We start from the raw sequence: 18,213 nt of genomic DNA, 5'->3' as shown, positions 1-18,213 counted from the left end.
AACATTTCAAATGCTGTGCAACGACATCAGTCAGGTTTTGCCATCCCATAGCGCAAAGTCACATGACTTTTTTTGATGCGCATGGAGGAATTTATTCGCAAAATGCCTTTCCATCTCCCATTATTCGCATTAACCCTTTTTCACACAAATCAAAAACCACCTCAAGCGAGCGTAAAAACAATTTTGTGAATGTTTTTTTTTCTTTCTCGAAATTTAGTGTTTCCATCACTCATTTCTAATGCGATACTTCAAAATGCGCTTAAAAAACTTTTTGGTTATCATCATTCTCCAAAATATCTTCTTTTGTGTTCAACAGAAGAAAGAAACTCGTACAGGTTCGGAACAACTTGAAGGTGAGAAAGTGATGACAGAATTTGTATTTTTGAGTGAACTATCCCTTTAAGATCTATCGTGTAACAGGCTGACATTAAACGCTAACTAGATTTTTGTTTAATCATTGTCATGACAAAGCACATTAGTTATTTGCCTCACATTGTTTTATGAAGGGATTTACAGACAGCAACTGTGACGTTGATTAATTTGATTAATTTTTATTAAAATGATTCATTTTTAACCCATTCTTGCTTTGTTCCTGAATGAATCAATAATCACTCAAGACCTACCACCACTTATTGTTTTAGTTTAAAATTCTTTAGTCTTATAGCATTATTTTTGCTGTATAAATCTATTTACCACCTCTGAGCTGCATCAACAGTCTGGAAATAAAAGCCTGATGCTGCTTCTGTGCCTTTTCTGCATTGCAAAGATGGATTTTAGTTATTTCATCAGTAACAGCCATTGTCTTATTCTGAACAAATTTATTGAATTTGACACACACACACACACACACACACACACAAAAGATGAATAGCCTGCATTTTATAAGATGAGAAAAATGCCTCTGGAAAACCTTAACGGAAAAGTTAATTACTGTAACTGATGGTGAGATAATGTCCATCTATGCTTTACAGACTAAATTCTCAAATCGACCAAAAATGACACAGTAAAGTTTGTAAAAATTGTATGTAATCAGTTAATTAGATTTTTTTAATGCCCTAAGAGCTTCAAACAATTCGAACACTGATCCAGTTGTATCCAAATTCCTGTAATGACCATGTAACAAAATGAGGGTGAGTAAATGATGACACAATTTTCATTGTTGGGTAAATTATCCCTTAAAGGGATAGTTCATGCAAAAATTCGTTCAAAACCCACAAGACCTTTGTTCATCTTTGGAACACAAAAAGCTTTCTGACCCTGCATCGACAGCAATGGAACTACCACGTTCAAGGCCCAAAAAGGTAGTAAGGACAACGTTAAAATAGTCCATGTGAAATCAGTGGTTCAACGATTCAACAATTCTTCCACGGCTCATGCGAATGGTGCTGCTGACACAGGAGCCGGCATTCTGATGTAGAACCTGGATGCACTGCGGTTTGTTTACAAGCAGAGGAATGCACATGCATGTCGTGAACGCGAGTCAAAGTCTGACGTGGAAGAGAAGACGTTGAATAAAGTCGTTATTTTTGTTTTCTTAGCACACACAAAGTAGCTTCATAAAATTACAGTTGAACCACTAATTTAAACGATGTCCTTACTACCTTTCTGGGCCTTGAACGTGGTAGTTACATTGCGGTCTATGCAGGGTCAGAAAGCTCTCAGATTTCATCAGAAATATCTTCATTTGTGTTCCGAAGATAAATGAAGGTCTTACGGGTTTGGAACGACATGAAAGTGAGTAATTAATGACAAATTAATGATCTATCCCTTTAAAACACAGTATTTATGTCACAAAATTCTTTTAACCAATGAAAAGCCATCATCTTTCTCAGTGTATAGTCAGAACTGAGGTAATGTGACGTGAGATATTTATGAACAAAATGTCACACAAACAGTTTCACTCAAGGAACGCGACTTTTATTCCCCCTTGTGCAAGGAACTCAGCGTTTTCAACTGAATATAACACAATTCATATTGTGATTACATATTGGGAAACATTTTAGCACTGAAAAACGACTATAACAAAACAGTTCACTTTTCAATGTCGGTATTAATATCAACAATAGTCAAGAAGGATCTGACTACAAATTCTAAATAATCACAATAAGATCTTTTTCACTCGAAGGCATAAAATGACAACACTCACTATCGACACCCATTTTAAACATCAGAACTATTACTCTAGATATTGCTATACTTTTGAATGGCATATACTGTAGGACCATGACAGCTATCTCATGTAGCTGGATGGTTCCAGAACAATCCACATGGTGGACTTCAAAATAGAACCTAAATGGAGACTTTGGTTCAAGGTATCTGTCAAAAGAGGGTGCTTCATACTGCATTTCCAAACAGGAAGTTGTACATGAAGAATTAAATCTAAAAACAGACATTCTTCAAAGAGGAATAAGAAGAATTGAAAGGCACAACACTTAAGTTTCTAAAAAAATCTGCTGGACTTCAGTTTGAGTAATAGTGCACGCTGTGTGAGATCACTGTTAATTCTGATTGGTTTAAACCATGTAATTCTCAATTATTACAGTAGCTCTAAAAGCAAACGTACTGTCAGAAAAACCATGTGCTGTAACCTTGTTCTTGTCTACTTCTCCAGTCCACTCTGATAAGTCCAAAGTAGGTAGTGTGATTTTAAAGTCACAACAAACTCTATTTACTTTAACGCATGTTGTTTGGTCTTACTGTGCATAACCATTGGTGTATATTATTTCACAGATGATTTGTTGTTGTAATCTTTCATCATTGCTCCACCCGAAACAACTTTACTTTGTCTGACATCATCTAGGTCGTGCCTGTTAATGTTCACCAATAGTCAAACAGCAATGTGGTAACACTTTACAATAGAGCTACAGGAACGAGTCCTAAAACCCAGACTCATCATCACAACGTCAATGGCTGAAATAAGTTCTGTGGTTCACACAAGCTCATTATTCATTAAAACAAAGTAATACACCACCCATAATTTTAAACTTTTACATGTCTTTAAAAAGGTGGTTGCTAACACGTGGCTAAATGGGACTACTGAGGCTGTTGGGGCATTAAACATGACATTGAGCACGAAAAATCATCTTTTACAGCCTTGTTTTGTTTATACTTCCTCAAACTATTCTATCTGAAATTTTCCAACTTTATTTTAGAATTTAAATAAAGGCCGAAAAGTTGACATTGAAGTCGTGCGACTGCTTCTGGTGATTATATTTAGACTTTCATTGTCTCGAACAAAACGTGCAAGAATCAAACTTTTGCTGGTTACAGAGCTTATGGGAAAATCCTATTGGCTTTTGTTGAGGGAACCAGGGTGATGCGAATGCTACATTCACACCATGTCGTAATTACAGTAATTACAACAAGATAACTTGTGGCGGAACTGTTCCCGTCCTGAATTATACATTTCTATGGCAACACTATTAATGCCAAAATGAATCTGTTTAATTTGAGTAATCAATAAAAAAAAAAAAACACACTATACATCAAATAACAATCCTTGTTGATTTAGTGGGACATCAGATGCATTCAGCTGTGCTGCTACATTAAACTATTTTATTTTTTAGATTATCCTGGCATTATTAAGACATAAACAATAGTCAATTACTGGAGTTATTATTAATTATATGAATTACTTAAATATTATTAAATAGAAATATTACCCAATATTATTTCTTCATTACAATTTGCAGCTGAAATTGCTGTCATTTTAAGTGTTTTTGTGTGATGTTGAATTTGTAAGGACATTAACGTTTTATACAAGTCAGAATCTCATAACTACATTAATCCTGACATGGTGTGAACGAACCATAATGTCTGGGTTGGCTTGCAAAATTACATAATATCTGCAGCACTTAAATTAGTATGTCGTGCTTAGTTAATACATTAGGTATTGTGAACGAACAAATCAATGGCAATATCTTGCAGCATTCATTAATCTTGGTTAATGTTAATTTCTTAATATACTATTGTTTATTGTCGCTTTGTTTATTTTGTTTTAATTTACTAATGCTTATTATTGTGAATATATAAATATAAAGAAGTTAAAAAGTATTATTATATGCATAAATTAAAATCAATGTAGATTGATAAATGCTGTAAATGATTGTTTGTTCATAGTTGTTTATTTACAAATTGAACCTTATTGTAAAGTGTTGGCAATGTTTTAAACTCAGGTCTGACTCTATATTTTGTTCTCGTCTTTCATTCAGAAGTTCATCACTCAGAAAAATAGACTCAATGCTGTTTCATGTTGACTTTAACATTATTTCTTTTTTTATCCCTTAGATAAGTCCTAATATTTACACATTTCTCTGCTGATTATATCTATTATTTAAAATCACACAATACTAATAAGGAAAACTTGAGTAGCTACTGATCATTTAAGGATGAAACAAACTAATTATAAAAACACTGAAACTCGTAGAACTCTAGAGTATTATATAGGAAAAGGAATATTGCTTTAATACTGATTTTTAAACTCTATGGTTGCTGCACTACATTTAATCTGTGCTTACCAGAAAAAAACAAAACAAAAAACATTTCAGGACACTAGCGTATCTCACAAACATCTCTGAAAATGAAGTTCTGTAATGGTCTACCACAGTTCTGTAGGTTTATAAGATGTGACAAACCATGGCGTCTTGTTCGTCCCTGAGGGCGTTTTTTCGCCACATCTTCTGCCTGAGAGCCAGCCTCAGAGTGCTTTATTTCACATTTAGTTTACGAGTACACAGCCCTGTGGGGCCTCTACGGTCTCCATCATCTCGCAGTCCAGGAAGGGGGCTTCAGGTGCAGGTCGCGCCAAAGGGCTTTCCGCTTTGCCCGTTGGGAGAGGTGGCTGAGCAGGACTCCACGCGTACAGGGGCTCTGTAGGGAGGGATGGGGTGTAGTTTGTGCAGTTGTCTGGCGGCAGAGGCCAGTCTGGGAAACGGGCTGTCTTGGGGCTGTATGTCAGGGATGAAGTGCCGGGCTCCAGAAAAGGGGTTAGAGTTTGGGTCCGTGTGAAGGGAGGGCTGGATAAAGGACTGCTGCTGTTCTGGGGGTCTCTGCTGTCCTGGGGAGGGCGGTAAGCATCTTCAGCCAGCTGCATCTGGTGGAAGTAAGCCTGTACCTGAGACTGCTTCTGGAGATAGAGCCTCTTCTGCTGCAGTCTGCGTAGAGAATTACAAATGAATAGATGTGTCATAACTAAAACTTAAGGACAACTTCAGGATATCAGTGCATTATGAAGGCAGTTGTTCCTGACCTGTGCTCCTGGAGTTGTTGCTCTAAAGTGCGTGGTGCAGCCTCTTTACAAAACATCTGTCCACTTCCAAGACCACTTGCCAACTGACTGGCCCTCTGAAAAAAACAAGCCATAATCCTTTTTTTAATAAGCATCAGTTCAGTCAGGAATCTAGATTGCACAGTCCTTTACATGCTAGCAATCACATTATTTGCTACATGGCACAAGTTGATTGGCCTCTGCTGATTATGCAGCCACTGAAACTGTTTGCACAACATACAACATAAATGGTCTGGTTCAGTGTTTGTAGTAAGCTAGTCCTGCAGCATGCTATCAGAGTTCCTCTGAAACCCTCCACCTCCCCCAGCTCCACCTGTCTAGATCTATTATGGGATTTATTCTATATAGCATATAGTTCACCAGTTGTCAAATTTCTTTCTTTTTTTTTAAATGTTTTATGAAGATAACTAGGGCTCAGATTTCCAGAACTAAACCAGCATAAACTAAACTGGACTAGCACAAAGTCGCGCTGGTTATATGTTATGTTGGCATAAATACTATTTTTAAATACTGTTTTGTGATATTTGTGTCAATGACACTTATTATTATCATTATTTTGTTTGGTCTGGTTCTGTTTTTACTGTCAATTTCAATAATACATTAGAAATATAATTAATACATACAATGACTTGAGTACTCATCTTCTATGATGGGCATGTCTTAGTTTCTGAATTAAAATTGAGGTGCATAAAGCCAATAATGTAAGGGTGATACAACTGTGCTGATTATCATAATGAAGAAAAAAATGTAAAGAATTACATTTTTTAAAATGAGTTGTAGAAGTAGTTTGGCAATCTTATTCTATTATTTCTTAGAAAAACAATATTTTAATAAAACTCCTCACAGCTCATTAATATTTGAAAAATGGTGTTCCTCATAATCAAAGTTATGTGATTTAACCAACAGGCAGAATCCAAAATTTTTTTTGGACTAATTTGAGCTCTTCATGACAAGGCAAGATTAGTTCAGGCTGTAAAATGTCATGTGGTGTGACTACCCAAAAACAAAAACCACAACAACAAATCATTTTCTCAATTTTTCTCGATTCTTATCTTGAAAAATCTATTTTAAACAATAACTATATACATATCTGTGTGTTTGCATATATTTATGTTATATGGAAAATATTACGTTTTACTTGATGATTACACCAAGGAAACTCAAAAACAACATGAACACAAAGAGTACATTTCTAAAAATTTTGCATATGTGATTTAAACCAGATTTGTAGATTTTTTTTTACATTTTTTTAAACAATCTTATACGTAATTAAGTATACCTGTAGTCGCTGAGCGAGGTACTGCGTCTCCAAACTCTGTCTCCTAGATAGCAGATAAGGATGCATTTTACCAGTGAATGTCAATGTATCTTTTCCACTTAGACATTGGCGTCCTTCTCCCTGAAATTTAGAATTTGTTTTATATCAGCATAAATCACAGAGAACTGCCATATTCTAAGTCTAACAATATGAGAACAGCACAAATAGCTTTCTAACCTGGTGGGTGAATGGGTGGTGAGGCTCTAGGAGCTCCTGGGGACTGATGATGGGTTTACCGCCTCCTCCACCTCCTAACACTATCTGGGCTTTATTAAGCTCCAGGAAACCCTTGGTTCTGGCCAGGTTCTGGAGGTGCTGTCTGAATGCCACTAAACCTGTTGGGTTCAACAAATGCAACAGACTTTAGAGTCAGATGAACTGGTGGAGATATTCCTGTGACTGCTGCAGGGGTGGTCTGACTCATAGTCTTGACTACTGCTATAATTAGTACAAGAGTGAATCACTGCGATTATTTACAGCTTTTAAAAGTAGTCATTATTCATAGAAGGTCAGATATCATTCAGAATGAGGGTTATTTTATCTGCTAACAATAAATCTTCCAAAACACTGATTATGACATGCAAATACATGTATGCCTGCAAGTGACTAAAACAGTAGTCGTGCTAGGTTTTGTGCTCCATTCACATATATGGGAGAATGGATACGGAAGCAGATTTTGTCTTTTGTAGCACATTATACTATAGGGCTGTTGAGTGCTTGAATCTGATTGGTTGATGAACGTTCTAAGGTGTGTAATTATTTTCAAGGTAACACACAACTAAAGTAGTTCCAGGCAGATCACACTGTATGTCCGTATCACTTCAGCAAATGATTTCAGTTATTTCAAAGGTCCTTTCAGCCTACAACAGCAAAATAACCAAACCCACAAAGACACTGAAGAAGCAAATGAATATAGTAAACAATAGGATAAAAATGACTAATTATTTCTGTTTTTGCCACAAAATACTATTTTATTATGTACGGAAAGCACATACTCCCACTCTCTCTCCCTTATAAATGCACACACATACTGTACAGACAAATAACTCACAAAAACGTGTTTTCAGCACTGCTGTGATGATTTTATCAGTAAAACATTTTAGCAATTTAAAAGCTACATGACGTCTCTCGCTAGAGAGATAATAACGGCGCTGTTGTTGAAGCAAATAAACTTACAGCTTTTAGTAGAAATGAGCTGCATAAGAAATTAGACCTACATGCAGGAGCGTTTTAAGGACAAAAACCCGACGAGGGTCTTAATATACAACATCTGAGCAATGTCTTGAGATGTGGTAATGATAGTAATAATTGACTCCGTTCCATTTAATTAAAATAACACACACCTAATGCATTTCTATAGGGAAAAGACATTTGACTAATACACAGTCTGTATTTAACAGAATAACCTCTGTGTAATAACTGTATAGGCCACTTTTTGCCAAAGAAATTGGTACAAAAAAGGTTAACTAAAATAAACTGTACAATTACACATTGAATTAAATCAGATTTTTTTAAGAATAAAGACTTAACCAGTATTTTTGTATTAACCATACTCCAATGTGTTTCTTTACTTCAAAAAAGAAGTATAATTTAGAATACAAAAAAAAAAAAAAAAGTACTTATCATGGAAATAATATACTTTAAAAGAATATACTTAAGTGCGAAGTAAGTGTAATGTTTTTGGACACTAAACTGCATGTTAACTGCAATTTAATTAATATGAATTATAGTTTAAATTTTATATGACATGCAATAAGTTCAACTTAAGGAGTGTTTTTTTTTTTTTTTACTTTTGAAGTAGGACTTAAGTACATATTTAAATATAATTTCATAATTACTTCTATTGTCTCTGGTTAAAGTGTGCTGCTGAAAGTACTGTACTGAGAAGCATTTATGGTAAACTAAAATACACTAAAAACTTGTGTCATGTATTTAAATTAGGGCTGTCAATTTAACACGTTAAATTGTTCAAAGTTGTATGAGTTTCTTTCTACTGTTGGACACAAAAGAAGATATTTTAAAGAAAATGGGGTAACCAAACAGTTGACAGTAGCCATTGGCTTCCAGAGTATTTGTTCCATACTATGGAAGTTACAGGCTACCGTCTGTTTAATTACCTGCATTCTTTAAAATATCTTCTTTTGTGCTCAGCAGAGGAAAGAAACTCGTACAGGTTTGGAACAATGTGAGGGTGAGTTAAAAGTAATTTTGCATACAGAAATGTAGTGTGCCCACCCTGACACAAAGTTTGAGAGAAAAGTGATTGATGAAAAACAAAAATGACAAATGATGTCTACAAGACAACACAAATCATCCTGACCTTGAGTGAGTGACGTGTCTGAAGCCCTTCGCCCCTCTCTGAAACTGACTAGTGAGTGATTATGAGCGCCCTGCCCCTCCGTGTTAAGCGGCTGAAGGGTGGGCTCAGGGGGCTTCATTCCCAGGAAGACTGGAGCCGTGGGGCTGGCAGGTGTAGTGCTTAATGCATCCTTTAGAGCTGGATTCTCTTCAGGCAAGCTGAAATCACTTTGAGTCGAACCCATGCTGTACTCTGAGTCCATGCTTCCGAGAGACGGGTTTAGACCTGCAGAGAAGAGCTTTTGTTGTAACTGAAGTTCACTCATGAATATGGATGTAACCGTATTTATTCAACACCAAAACTCAAATGGAAGTTAAAACGGAGTTGGGTGAATACATAAATCTTAGTAACCGAGACATTTCAGAACTGCAACATTATGCATGGTTTATATTACAATGTAAAACATTAATCCAAGCCTTGCTGAACACATTCTAGTCCAGACATAAACATAAACACATCTGTTTTCCTGTGAATTCTCTGAATATGCTCCTTGCCGTACTGACTACACTTGTTTTTAAATCAATGTATGAATTAAGCTTTTCTTTCTTTTTCTTTTTTCATTGTCTTCAGGATATTTTAGCAATGCACTTTCATCTGATGTAAATCACTTTGAATTCCCATTGTTAAGGAAATGTGCTTTATAAATAAACTTGACGTAAGCGACATGAGCAAAATCAAAGAGTCACAAACTCTACTAAAAAAAAATCTGGCTGTTAATGTCAGTGGGAAAAGGTACTGTAAGCAGTTTAGCTAGGATGCCAAGTTGTGAAACATTCCTCACAAAAATTTTAATACAGCTGATCATGTGTTTGAATCCATTTTTATTGTATATTGTTTTTATTTTTATTTTAAACATAAATGGAAATTTAATAGATTTTAATTTTTATTTGAATGCTCTATTTCAAATAAATGCTGTTATTCTGAACTTTCTATTTATCAGAGAATCCAAAGAATACAGTTTACACACACACACACACACAAAAAAAATAAAAATACAGCACAATTGTTTTAACACTGATAATAATAAGAAATGTTTCTTGAGCAGCATATCAGAATGATTTCTGAATGATCATGTGACAATGAAAATTCAGCCTGAATGAATTTTACAATATTACTGTTTTTACAAATGTTTGATTTTGTATATTGATCAAATAAATGCAGTCTTGGTGAGCATAACAGACTTTCAAAGATATTAAAAAATCTTATAGACTTCAAACTTTAAATGGTAATATATCATTAACACACTATAAATTAATATTGAAGCGTAATAAAGACTATAATTGCCACATTATGAAATGCAGTACTAACCTGTGATGGGCAGCACAGCAGGTTGGTTGGTGACCTCAGACAGCGTATGCCGGCGCTGACTGAAGCGAGCTGTATGAAAGGCGGCGAGGGGCACAGCATGCTCTTCCTCTGCCTCAATGCCCTCATCAATGGACGTCTCCATAACGTTGCTAGGCAGCGAGCCACTGACTTTGCGGACAACGACTGGAGGAAGAGGGTCCAGTAAGCAGCCATCCACCTGAGATATAAATACACAAACACACCGTTTGCAAAACTATTTTGGGCTGAAACAGCTCAGCAGTCTTTCGGACATTTTCACTTTGCTGTTTCCAGAACTGACAAGGGAAATCAAAGCCGAAACTCAATGGATTTAACTACTAGTTATTCCCAAAGAGGCAAACAAGAATGCTTTTAAATTTATATAATAGTAAAGATTATCAGTGAATAACAATTTAAAGTTCTTATTGTGAACTTGTCTAACTCAATCTGATATAAATCATATCACTATTCACATGGCGCAGCTGATAGGTTTCTTTTCACATCAGTGACCAATGAGCTTGCTGCTCAACATTCAAATACTTGGCTAGTGCTTGCTGCAGCAGTTGCAGTGCGTTTCAGAAATCCTCCACCTTCCCCAGCTCCACCTGTATAGATCTGCTATGGGGTAATTCATGTTTGTTATATATGGGGGTTATTTCATATTATGTTATTTCATGTTTTAGGAATCTATATCTATATCTATATATATATATATAATATATATATATATATATATAATATTTTTATTTTTATTTTCTCTCTCTTTCGGATGAGATGTTAAACCGAGGTCTTAACTCTCTGTGGTCATTAAAAATCCCATGACACTCATCGTAAAGAGTAGGGGTCTAACCCCGGTGTCCTGGCCAAATTCCCACCACTGGCCCTTGTCAATCATGGCCTCTCAATAATCCCCATCCACTTGATTGGCTCTATCACTCTCTCTCCTCTCCACCTGTAGCTGGTGTGTGGTGAGCGGACTGGCGCCGTTGTCCTGTGGCTGCCGTCGCATCATCCAGGTGGATGCTGCACACCGGTGGTGGTTGAGGATAAACCCCCTATATGATTGTAAAGCGCTTTGGGTTTATAGCAATACACAATAAAGCGCTATATAAATGCTTCATTCATTCATTCATATATTTTTTCCAAAGGCATCACTGCAAAAACACCCCTTTTGTAAACTTTGTTTTTAAGAGTGTAGACAATGTCACCTGTTTAATTTATGAGAAATTATGTAATGTTGCTCTGCTAAATGCCCACAGGCGACCAGTAGCTTTCCTGAATTACAATAAGCTATCTGATATAAGTTTGTGAGAGCGTGACCTCAACGTGTTTGAAGAGATCCCTAGATTGCCATCTGTTCAGCTCCACAGGCACTGAGGCTAAATGAATGACTTATCACGCGTCCCTTTTTTCATAAACAAACAATTACTTCTATTCATTTGACAGACAGTTTAAAAAGTCACAGTCCACTTAAGGACTAGAAGTGTGTTTGTTCCCTTGGAATTAAGCTCTTGACCTTGGTATTGCAAGCACCAACTGAACAGAAAAAGACCTGTTGGAGGGCAAATTGGTATGTATACGGCAGAGTCCCCACAGGATGAGTCAATGCTGCACGTCAATTAAAGAACAGTAGCTATGGAGATTGCCCTGCGACAGCCAAGGTAACAAATGTTGTAGTCACGCTCTTCACGAGTGGAGAGAACACCCAGCACTGATCACATGGGTGGCCCATCACTGGCACATCAGGGGCATTTACAAACACAGAGCCGTGCTGTTGTGCAACAGCAGGCAGAAAACCTGACATGCTGGCGTTACTGTAACAACAGGCTGCAAATAACTGGACGTGCAGATGAAATGCAGGTTATGTTTCCCCATGATCAACAAGGCTGAGCAACATGGCCAATATTTTATATCATGGTATGTGTATACAGCTTAATAGTTCATTTTGCTTGAAATTTGTTGAAAAATGATTTAGATTTTGATAATTATTAATAGTAATACTTTGGACAATGAAGTAAATATATTTTAAAGACAAGTACTTTGTCTTGTTTAATTAAAATAGTTTACAGGTGCTGGTCATATAATTAGAATATCATCAAAAAGTTGATTTATTTCACTAATTACATTCAAAACGTGAAACTTGTATATTATATTCATTCATTACACACAGACTGATATATTTCAAATGTTTATTTCTTTTCATTTTGATGATTATAACTGACAACTAAGGAAAATCCCAAATTCAGTATCTCAGAAAATTAGAATATTTACATTTGAGTTTCAATTAATGACCATCCCTACAGTATAAATTCCGGGTATCTCTTGTTCTTTGAAACCACATTAATGGAGAAGACTGCTGACTTGGCAATGATCCAGAAGACGAACATTGACGCCCTTCACAAAGAGGGTAAGTCACAGAGGGCCATTACTGAAAGGTGTGGCTGTTTACAGAGTGCTGTATCAAAGCATATTAAATGCAAAGTTGACTGGAAGGAAGAATTTGGGTAGGAAAAGGTGCACAAGCAACAGGGATGACCGCAAGCTTGAGAATACAGTCAAGCAAAGCTGATTCAAACACTTGTGAGAGCTTCACAAGGAGAGAACTGAAGCTGGAGTCAGTGCATCAAGAGTCACCACGCTCAGACGTCTTCAGGAAAAGGGCTACCAAGACACTTCTGAACCAGAGACAACGTCAGAAGCGTCTTACCTGGGCTGTGGAGAAAAAGAACTGGACTGTTGCTCAGTGGTCCAAAGTCCTCTTTTCAGATGAAAGTAAATTTCATCTGGGACCTTGATTTTCATTTGTAAATCAAGGTCCCAGAGTCTGAAGGAAGAGTGGAGAGGCACAGAATCCATGTTGCTTGAAGTCCAGTGTGAAGTTTCCACAGTCAGTGATGATTTGGTCTGCCATGTCATCTGCTGGTGTTGGTCCACTGTGTTTTCTGAGGTCCACAGTCAACGCAGCCATCTACCAGGAAATTTTAGAGCACTTCATGCTTCCTGCTGCTGACCAACTTTATGGAGATGCAGATTTCATTTTCCAACAGGACTTGGCACCTGCACACACTGCCAAAGCAACCAGTATCTGGTTTAAGGACCATGGTATCCCTGTTCTTAATTGGCCAGCAAACTCGCCTGACCTTAACCCCATGGAAAATCTATGGCGACAGAAGAGGAAGATGCGATATGCCAGACCCAACAATGCAGAAGAGCTGAAGGCCACTATCAGAGCAACCTGGGCTCTCATAACACCTGAGCAGTGCCACAGACTGATCGACTCCATGCCACGCCGCATTGCTGCAGTAATTCAGGCAAAAGGAGCCCCAACTAAGTATTGAGTGCTGTACATGCTCATACTTTTCATGTTCATACTTTTCAGTTGGCCAAGATTTCTAAAAATCCTTTCTTTGTATTGGTCTTAAGTAATATTCTAATTTTCTGAGATACTGAATTTAGGATTTTCCTTAGTTGTCAGTTATAATCATCAAAATGAAAAGAAATAAACATTTGAAATATATCAGTCTGTGTGTAATGAATGAATATAATATACAAGTTTCACTTTTTGAATGGAATTAGTGAAATAAATAAACTTTTTGATGATATTCTAATTATATGACCAGCACCTGTATATATTAAATAATCATAATAACAATAATTAAATAATAGTAATTTCAGACAATACAGTGAAATAATTTTTTAAAAGACAATTGCTTCATCTCTGATCAAAAACGGTTTATATTAGTAGTTTATATTATTATTACTATCATTAATAGCTTATATCTAAAATAATCATCATTAATAACAACAACAATAATGATAATATTTAATCATTTTAAACAATGCAATGAATTCATTAAAAAAAGTTTTTTGACTAACTTTTTTGGAACAAAAAAGGTGATTATAAGAAACCAAAGTCTGGCATTTGACTTACAACAACAGACACAAAACAGGAAAAATTACATTGTTATTTTATATTATATTACAATTAATAATGTATTAATAACTAAATCAATTAAATAAAATATAATTATGAAATATTATAAAAAAAGCCAACAGGCTTAGTTACATCAAAGCCATAAAGCTTGATTTGCTACACTGTATCAGGTGATATTAGCAGGAGGGACGTTCTCATTCTAGAGAGAATTTGATTGGACAAAAATCTATGTAATGCAACACAGTTCATAAAAAAAAAAAAAAAAAAACAACAAAAAAAAAAACCACTAGGATTTAGGTGACCTCAAAGTTACTAGACATGGACTAAAAAAGCCCCATAAACGTCATCCCTCTCTATATTTTCACATTCCTCCGGTACATACCAAGCCAACAGTCGGCCGTCGGCAGTTTTTGTTCGTCGGCCGATTAGTTTTCTCAGTGTGTTCCGTGCCGTCGGCTGAAGTTGGTCCTCGTCTGCTTTTTTTCAGCCGATTCGACATGTTGAATCAGTGTCGGAGCTCGTTGGTCAGTCAGGCCATCTGATCATTCTGACTGGCTGTTCAGCTGGCGAACCAGTGCACGAGAAAGGCGCAGAACGGTTGTGCTACTTGACCATTGGGTGTCGAGCGTCAGCTTGGTGTGTCAGGGTAACTTTATGCTGCCGACGTGAGCCGACCCCGCAGTCTGCTTTCGATGCCACTAGTTTGTCGGCGTCGGCTTGGTGTGTACTATGTACCGAGCACTCTGATAGCCACACAAACTACCACTACCATGGTACGGCAAAATCTCTGCCGGTTGACATATTCCCGGTGTCATGCAGTGCATACTGTCATATCGGCCAATCCCAGATATAATATAAATTCCCTTGTCTCTGTCTGAGTCATTCATTTATGAATGAGTAGCAATAAGTGCTTGAGATACCTACACTGACGCAAAGCACCAATGGTGACACCAAGCACTGAAATCATAAAGAGGATTTTTTATTATTTAATATATACGCAGGTGTTATTTTAGGAGGCTGAAGTGCTGCTGAGATACTGCGGGTGAGTAATGAGGAAGAGATCAGGCTGACACACAGGCAGAGGAACTTCACACGCTGCAGACAAAAGCTCTTATTGCCGTCATACAGCAGCGCCAATGAGTAACGCTGCTATTTAAAACATGCAGGCAGAGCTTACGAAATATTGCCTCAAGCCCGAAAAGAGGATGAGAGATTTCTCTCTGTGCCATACGAATCTATTTAATAACCTTTTTTTGCTATTTGTTTTGCTGCTCACTTCATCTGAAACATAACTGACCTTGGGAGTGGCCACGTCTTCCTCCATGAGCGTCTGATCTGGGGAAGCAGGGGTTTGTGGGAAGGTAAACGTGTCTGCAGTGGACTGCAACAGAACAGGTGAACGCAGGTGACGCGCTGCCTGCGGCAGGATGCCCGCTTGAGAAGGAACCGCAATGGTCTATAACAAGAACATGAAGGCATATACCAATAAGTCCAATGGTAACATCATGGAATTGCAGCTATCTTGGTGTATTTTGGTACAATGTAACTGTTTTTCCAAGTTCATATAGTCACAGACTCTGTACCATGGTATTATGATCTGATACTGCATGAACATGTTGATGAATCCATAAAAAGGATCATGAAAGGTCTCAAAAGTCTGTTTCTGTGGTTTACGGTTGCAGAGGTTAAACCGAAAGGAGGATGGCTGGATTACAGATTTTGTTCCTTATGATTCCAATATTTACATTTTTATACCAACGCCATTTCAATATGTCTGGGTAGACTTCACAGATGGGGTTACCTTGACAACAGTCTGCTCAGCGACGGTGCTAGGGCGGCGCTGGCTGGCGTGCAAACGCTGTTCCACAGGGAAACTGCTGCGATGCGCTTTCAACCGCTCCACAAGCAGGTAGTAGATAGCAGCAAAGTGGTTATAGCTTTTGTTCTGAAGAGACTGTGACAGGAAAAGCAAGAGTTTTTGAAGAATAAGACAGACAAGGAAAGCGAACACTGGCAAATGTCAAATTTCTATCCGTACATTTTGAAAATATTCTGAAACGCTGTTCTTTAGAATAATTTGCAAATCAGGAGAAATTATTTTTGGAAACCCAAAGCCCAAACCATTACTAGAGCTCGGAATTTGTGTTTTGTGACAAAACATAAATAGTAATACCATTGTTTTGGAATAATTATAAATGTTTATTGCCTTGTTTATTGCTTATTGCTTTTTTTTAATTTTTAATTTTTTTTACAAAAAGGTGTAAATACTGTCCAAAATAAAATAAAATAAAATAAAAGAAAAGAAAAGAAAAATAATAGAGAAGAATGTTTGAGGGTCTATATAGACACTAGTTTATCTTCTCTATTATTTTTCTATTCTATCTACTTGTTTTATTTTTATTTATTTAGAAGTATACCTTGCCAACCTCTTGGCTCCGCCCAGCGTTAACAGCGTTAAATAATTTTAACGCTAATTTTGACAGCACTAATATATATATATATATATATATATATATATATATATATATGCAATTAATTTTTCAGTTTAACGAGTTAAAATTATTTAACGCGGTTAACGCAGGGGCGGAGCCAAGAGTTGGCCACCCCACTCATAACTGCTGTTTCTGTCTGTTTTTTCTTGATATGAAGTGCATTTATTCAGTCGCAGAATGTCTTTACGAGCACATCAATACGGAGACGTTTCAGACGCGCACTCCAGCTTCACTTCAGCGGCAGACGCGAGTCAAACAAGCACAGAAACCGGCGCACGCTGTAGCCTGTATTAATTCATATCAAAGTGCGAAATAAACTACGTGCATGCAATGTTGTGGTCACTTAAGGCATGAAGTTACCAAAAAGGCGATTAAATCTGCCTTAAAACTGTGCATGCATGTAATATGTTATATATGAATTACATTAAGAACATGTCTCTGAAATGGTTTTCAAAACTGTCCTGGAGCAGCCCAGCACTGTCTCCCTCATCTAACACACCCGATTCAACTCTTCAGCTCATTAGTAGACACTGAATTGGGTCCGACCTGAAATGGGTCAGAAAAGGTGATGAGAATTGAGAGAAAATACGATGCGTGTCAGATCCACATGTTCAGTGGCTGCTCTTAAAGAAATAGCAGCCAAAAACAACCTAACCAGCTGCTGTGATGTCTGTTCATCAAGAATAAAAGAAAAAAAGAGGAAATCAGTAACTTTTATATAGCTGTAAGTATTTATCTGTATTTAGTTTAGAATTTAGTGTTTGATAACTTTTTTCAATTTCTGTATATTTCTGCTGAGGGGCACAGGTAGCCTAGCTACTGTAAATATTAACAATAACATTTATTATAATGGATTTATGTGAAGATTTTTTTAAGTTCACTTAAATTAGAAGTTATTTTTAAAGTCTAAAATGTTAAAATTGATAGCTCTTAATTATAATGTAATGTTTAATGGCTATAGTCAATGGTTAAATATTAGGGGAAATTATTTTATAGGGAAATCAGTATTAATTGGTATCAGTGATACCCTTCAGTCATAAAAAAAGATGCCATTAAACAAATATTGAAAACATGTTGTTTGTACATTAATTTGAAGATTGAATGTGAAATTATTGCAATATAAAAGTATATTAAAAAACTTTAATGTTAGGTGGGATTAATCACGATTAATTTTTTTTTAATCGATTGACAGCACTAATATATATATATATATACACATACATACATACATACATACACACACACGTTTGTTTTTGTGAACAGTGGGGACATCCCATAGGCGTAATGGTTTTTATACTGTACAAACTTGTGCTATTGCCCTACACCAACACTGCACCTAACCCTACCCCTTACAGGAAACTTTGTGCTATTTCAGATTTTCAATACACTCCATTCTGTGTGATTCATAAGCGTTTTGAAAAGTGGGGACATGGTGTAATGTCCTGAAAAGTCACCTTCTCCTTATAATACCTATGTCATACCCTTGTCATTATACAA

General features: G+C 36.6%; 1 protein-coding gene across 3 annotated transcripts in view; it reads right to left on the bottom strand.

The window, feature by feature from the left end:
- Positions 1-1,888: 1,888 nt before the first annotated feature.
- sik2a (salt-inducible kinase 2a) overlaps positions 1,889-18,213 on the bottom strand; it is a 35,951-nt gene continuing 19,626 nt past the window's right edge. For 2 of the 3 annotated variants that reach the window (XM_058777254.1, XM_058777255.1), the window contains 8 exons: positions 16,026-16,178; positions 15,522-15,680; positions 10,273-10,489; positions 8,926-9,189; positions 6,783-6,940; positions 6,567-6,686; positions 5,249-5,343; positions 1,889-5,153 (listed from right to left, as the gene is read on the bottom strand). In XM_058777254.1, coding sequence (XP_058633237.1) covers positions 4,718-5,153; positions 5,249-5,343; positions 6,567-6,686; positions 6,783-6,940; positions 8,926-9,189; positions 10,273-10,489; positions 15,522-15,680; positions 16,026-16,178 — 1,602 coding nt within the window. In that variant the 3' untranslated portion in view covers positions 1,889-4,717. The remainder of the gene's footprint in view (positions 5,154-5,248; positions 5,344-6,566; positions 6,687-6,782; positions 6,941-8,925; positions 9,190-10,272; positions 10,490-15,521; positions 15,681-16,025; positions 16,179-18,213) is intronic. The other variant, XM_058777256.1, reaches the window with a different exon arrangement.

Source organism: Onychostoma macrolepis, chromosome 05 (genome assembly GCF_012432095.1).
Source record: "Onychostoma macrolepis isolate SWU-2019 chromosome 05, ASM1243209v1, whole genome shotgun sequence".
Classification (NCBI taxonomy): Eukaryota; Metazoa; Chordata; class Actinopteri; order Cypriniformes; family Cyprinidae; genus Onychostoma; species Onychostoma macrolepis.
The sequence above is the reverse complement of the archived record's forward strand: the minus strand, read 5'-3'. Positions and strand labels throughout refer to the sequence as shown.